We start from the raw sequence: 4,957 nt of genomic DNA, 5'->3' as shown, positions 1-4,957 counted from the left end.
TGAATTGAATTGAATTGAATCATACTCCGTATTATAACTACTATAATAATCTAATGCACACAGATAATGTGGATATAATAAAGTTGCAAAACCTTCAGAAATGATTTCGGCCCGTTTTCTCCAATAAACGCTCCCGACAGAGAAGAACCCCTTTATGTCTCCTTGGAGAACATGTACGAGCCGTTCCAAAGGGAGAACGTTAAGAAACCAACTTGTAACCGATGGTTTGACATCGTCTACCCAGTGCTGTAGGACTGATAACGGTGCACAGTACCATGGATGAGCTGCACTGCAGAGGGTTGAGCTCAATAGGACGCCGTATTACAGATCATCTGTGACCAGTTTCAACCCAAAATTGATGAACGTCTGACGGAGCAGCTTTGCAGCTTTCTAATCTCCTGTGTGTAGAGATGGTGAGCGGTCTGCTGAGGATCCTGGTGACATCTTGTGTCCACGTTGATCCTTTTATCTCCTCAGTCGGCCTCCCCGGGCTCTCAGCTGCTTACAGTACAAGAGGATTAGAGTTTCCCTGCAGGATCAGAGCAGAGCATCAGGCAGTGGAACCAGAGAATGGAGCGTGGTGGACCGGTGGAGGCGTTCAGGCTGCTGCTGGTTTGCTGTCTGGTTGTCGGGCCGGTGCTGGCCCAGGCCCGCCACCCTCTGCCTGCGCTGTGGGTAATGCCCGTCAGCTCCGGGTTGGGGAAGGAGAACCTGACCGCCGCTGTGGCACCGGCTGTCAAACTGGCTCTGCAGGATCTGCAGAGACAACCACCGCCGCTGGGAAACTACGAGATCCAGCTCCAGCTGCTGGACTCACAGGTGGGTCTCAGACTCTGTCCTCTTCCTCTGTCTGGAACCAGTATCACACTTATGTTTTCATGCCATGTTTCAGTGTGATCCTGCTAAATCACTCAAAGCTCTGTTTGATGCCATGTGGGCGGGACCAAAGTACCTGCTGGTGTTTGGAGGGGTGTGTCCATCTGTGATGGCGCTGATTGCTCGCTCTCTGCCAGCTCTCAACCTGGTGCAGGTACACTGGTCCACTTCAGGTTTATTGTGATTATTATAAAGTTGTTGCTAGTGTTTTGGACACATCTGTTGATTCATGTCCTCTGATGTCCCAGGTATCTTTTGCGGCCTCGCCCCCTAACCTGTCCAACAGGAAGTGGTACAGAAACCTGTTCAGCACGGTGCCGTCGGACCGGGCTCTGAACCAGGCCACAGTGAAGCTGCTGCAGCGCTACAGGTGGAGCAGAGTCGGTATCGTCACACAGGAAGGACCCAGACTCTCAGAGGTGATGCTGAGTATTATTCCTGATACTAGTGAGGATGCTGATAACGTCCTTGAGCCCCACCAACAAGCCAAAATCTGTTTCAATCACTACCCGGGTGGCAAACCTTTTTTTAGAAATCAGACTTAGAATCTTGTAAACGGTCATAATCCAGAAATGATCCTGTTTTGTCCACTGGAAGGGCCCAGAAGAGGGCACTTCATGCCCCTTTGCCCACTGGGTAGACCTCATCTCTATATTTGTACCTTCTTACGGCAGTAAGAATCTCTACCTGATTCTCTGTGTTTGTGCAGATGAAGAAGGATCTGATCAGACAGCTGCTGAAGGCTGAAGTCCAGGTTGTTTCCACAGAAAGTCTCTCTGAAGACGTCTGCAGCAGCGTGAAGAAGCTGAAGGTACTCACCCCTGGTGAATATTGTACGCACAGATTTAGATTTAACAGAGAGGTAGAATCTGTTTACGTCATGATGTCAAAATGATTCCTTTATTCTTTTACAGGAAAGTGATGTTCGGATCATCATCGCACAGTTTAAAGAGGATTCTGCCTCTGAAGTTTTCTGCTGTGTAAGTAACTTTATGGCCAAAAGTAGGTGGACACCCATATGGTCTGTTTTTCCTTGGTCCTCTTAGATATAATGAAAGGAAATCTAAATACAGCAACGTACAGTGATATTTGAAAGCCAGCTCCATAGAGAAATAGTTTGCTGTATAAGAACTTTACTGGCATTGTCGGATGCTGATATCAAACAAGTGTGTAAAAGTAATCCCTGTGAGCAGAAAGCTCAGAATTCAGACTGCTCTGAACGTTTCCAACCTTCTTTTTCTACCGTACATGTCCAGCCGACGTCGGCTAATCACAGATTTCTTTATATGGTTATGTGCTCCAGGCTGAGCACTACTGAGCATGCCCACGAAGTACATGGACCTGCTCAGTTTTTCCTGTTGTGAGACAGATTTTCCTCTGATGTCCTACAGCTTCTCAGCCTCAACTCTCTTACAGAGCTTACTGGTGCACATTTACTTGTAGCTATTAGCTTACCGCTAACTTCTGCTAACGGACTGGGAGCTCGAGGCCCTGGGGCTACCGTTAAACACAGACACTGAGCTCCCAGTCCGGGTAGTGTCACCGAATAGGATGGGTCTTAGCTGCTAACCGCTAACAACAAGTCACTAAGGCTGTATGTCTATCAGGAAACTCCCAGAGAGTTGAGGCAGAGCAGCCAGAGGACGTCAGAGACAATATTCTCTGATCCAGTTTCACCAAAATCACTGATAAAATTATAAAGTTGAGCTTTTGTAGAGGAATCAGTGAAACACAAGAACTGAGAATATAGAGCTGAAAATGAGCGTTATAGGTACCCTTTAATGAATATTACACTGACACATATGAAAACGTTGAGCTGTCTGCATACTTTTGACCACATATTTTGTGATCCCACCACTACGACACAAAACCTGCCTGAAAAAGAGCCAATAAGTAGATTCTGAACAGTGCAGCTGAACTGGTTCTCTCCAGGAGTCCAGTGAGTGTCAATGGAGGCGATAAGATCCTGTTTCACAGTTCTTGCTGATAAAAGTGTTCCAGGATTAATTTGATAACAGCAGCTGCTGTCTGTGGGACTCTCAGGCCTACAGGCTGAACCTGTTTGGACCTCGGTACCAGTGGATCGTAATTGACGGAGGAACGTCTGGATGGAGGCTGGGGTGGCAGGGTTCTGGCTGTACGGCCGACAGTCTGCTGACGGCTGCAGACGGATCCATCCGGCTGCAGATGAAACAGCTCAGCAGCACGAACACTCCGGGAGTCTCTGGACGGGTCAGTTCTGGTCTCTTCTATGTGCGGTGTTTCAGTAATGACTCTAACTGACTGTTGTTAACTGCAGACTCCTCAGGACTACCAGGACTCCTACCTCAGACAGCTGATCCAAGAGGGGTCAAAGGTCAGCGGCCTCCACACCTTCGCCTACGACGCTGTTTGGGTCGCTGCCAAAGCTCTCAGTCAGGTGATGGAGGCTGTGAAACGCCGAGATAAGTACAGCGTCCAGAGGAACATCAGTGTCAGTGAGGAGGAGGTCCACAGGATGCTGCTGGAGGCCGTGAAGCAGACGCAGTTTGAAGGAGTCACAGTAAGCGCATCCACACACCTGTAGCACACACCTGTAACACACACCTGTTACACACCTGTTACATACCTGTAACACACCTGTAACACACACCTGTAACACACACCTGTAACACACCTGGCACTGCAGTATTTATTATATGAATGTTTTAAAATGTCTGCAGGGTCCAGTTTCCTTTCGGAACGGAGACAGAATGACGTCGATGGAGCTGATCCAGTTTCAAGGTGCTTTAAATCAGCTGATGCTCGTCTGTAAAGGCAGCATGTTAATATAAACCAGTGTGTACATTCACAACCTGTGTGTGTGTGTGTGTGTGTGTGTGTGTGTCCTCAGGCAGCAGTGGTGTGTTGGTGGGAGACTTCAGTACTTCCACCCAACAGCTCCGACTGATGAACCACCTGCTGAGGTTTAAAGGTGAGATAACTGACAGTGTTTCCACTCTCGTGGTCTCCGGTTCTGAAATCATGCTAAAAGACTGAGACTGGATCTCGATTCTAACTGGATGTTTGCTCCTGCAGGTCCAGGACCCCCCAGAGACCGGACTCTGGTCCTGGTACAGCAGCAGCACATCGGCCTCCTTCTGTACAGCGTCGTATCATCAGCTGCGTCTGTGACCATCATCATCGCTCTGACGGCCCTCCTCCTCACCGTCATCAACCGTATATGGTAAACGGGTACAGCCTCTGTGGATCCACCTCAGTGTCGGACGTAGATCTGGTTTCGTCACTGTTGTTTGCCCCCCCACCCCCCTCTGCAGGCTGCTGAAGTCAGGCAGTGGATCCCAGGATGAGCTGCTGCTGCTGGGCATCCTGCTGTCCTCCTCCTCAGTCCTGATGTCCGGCCTGGACGGAGCCTCGCTGTCCGACCAGACATCTGAGGTCCTCTGTTCTGTGAGTTCAGATATAAAAAGTGATTAATACATAAAAAATAAATGCTTCAGAATCAGGAAGTTATAAGTAAAGTTTTGAATGGAGTATTTTTTACTTCGTTCATACTTCACCCACTGCTAGGTTGGTCTGTGGAGCTCTCATCCGTGGGACACACTCTGGGCCTTCGCCTGTGCTGTTCACCAGAACATGGAGGCTTCATTCGCTCTGCAGCTTCACACAGAAGGTAAACCGCTAACCCAGCTTTGTAAACCCACAGATCTGAGCCGTCTGTGCTGATTTCTGAATGGAAATGTTGTCTGTTGTTCCGTTCTGCAGCGAGCTGGCTGTGTGCTTTTGTCTGGGATGCTCCTGCCTGGATGTGTTTGTTTTTAACCTCCTGGCAAATGCCTGGGACCCCTCAGACGGGTTGGTGCTGCAGCATAGTTTAGAGGTAACAGTAACACCGAGGAAGATCCTGTACTTATGTTAGGAGTACAACAATGCTAGGAAACTACTTCATTACACGCCCTTGTCCTGAACTGTAAATCCCAAATAAATCAATAAAAGTCGTTCTTCTTCAGAGGGATTCCTGCTGATCAGGACGTTGTCATCCGACTGAACCTCTGAACGCCTGCAGCAGCGCCAACATGGAGCTGTGGCTCATGTGTTATCT

At 48.7% G+C, this 4,957-nt stretch overlaps 1 protein-coding gene across 1 annotated transcript in view; it reads left to right on the top strand.

Moving 5' to 3' along the window:
- Positions 1-570: 570 nt before the first annotated feature.
- The window catches only part of LOC118336536 (gamma-aminobutyric acid type B receptor subunit 2-like), a 6,913-nt gene continuing 2,526 nt past the window's right edge, over positions 571-4,957 (top strand). The window contains 16 exon segments of the mRNA XM_035673204.1: positions 571-819; positions 893-1,030; positions 1,125-1,295; positions 1,586-1,687; positions 1,791-1,856; positions 2,920-3,108; positions 3,176-3,418; positions 3,579-3,639; positions 3,749-3,829; positions 3,934-4,081; positions 4,173-4,309; positions 4,362-4,364; positions 4,426-4,469; positions 4,472-4,528; positions 4,852-4,902; positions 4,905-4,948. Of these exon segments, the coding sequence (XP_035529097.1) occupies positions 571-819; positions 893-1,030; positions 1,125-1,295; positions 1,586-1,687; positions 1,791-1,856; positions 2,920-3,108; positions 3,176-3,418; positions 3,579-3,639; positions 3,749-3,829; positions 3,934-4,081; positions 4,173-4,309; positions 4,362-4,364; positions 4,426-4,469; positions 4,472-4,528; positions 4,852-4,902; positions 4,905-4,948 (1,784 nt within the window).

Source organism: Morone saxatilis, unplaced genomic scaffold (assembly GCF_004916995.1).
Source record: "Morone saxatilis isolate NCDOM2014 unplaced genomic scaffold, NCSU_SB_2.0 Contig24, whole genome shotgun sequence".
NCBI lineage: Eukaryota > Metazoa > Chordata > Actinopteri > Moronidae > Morone > Morone saxatilis.
Note: the sequence above shows the minus strand (reverse complement) of the source record. Positions and strands in the feature narration are given on the sequence as shown.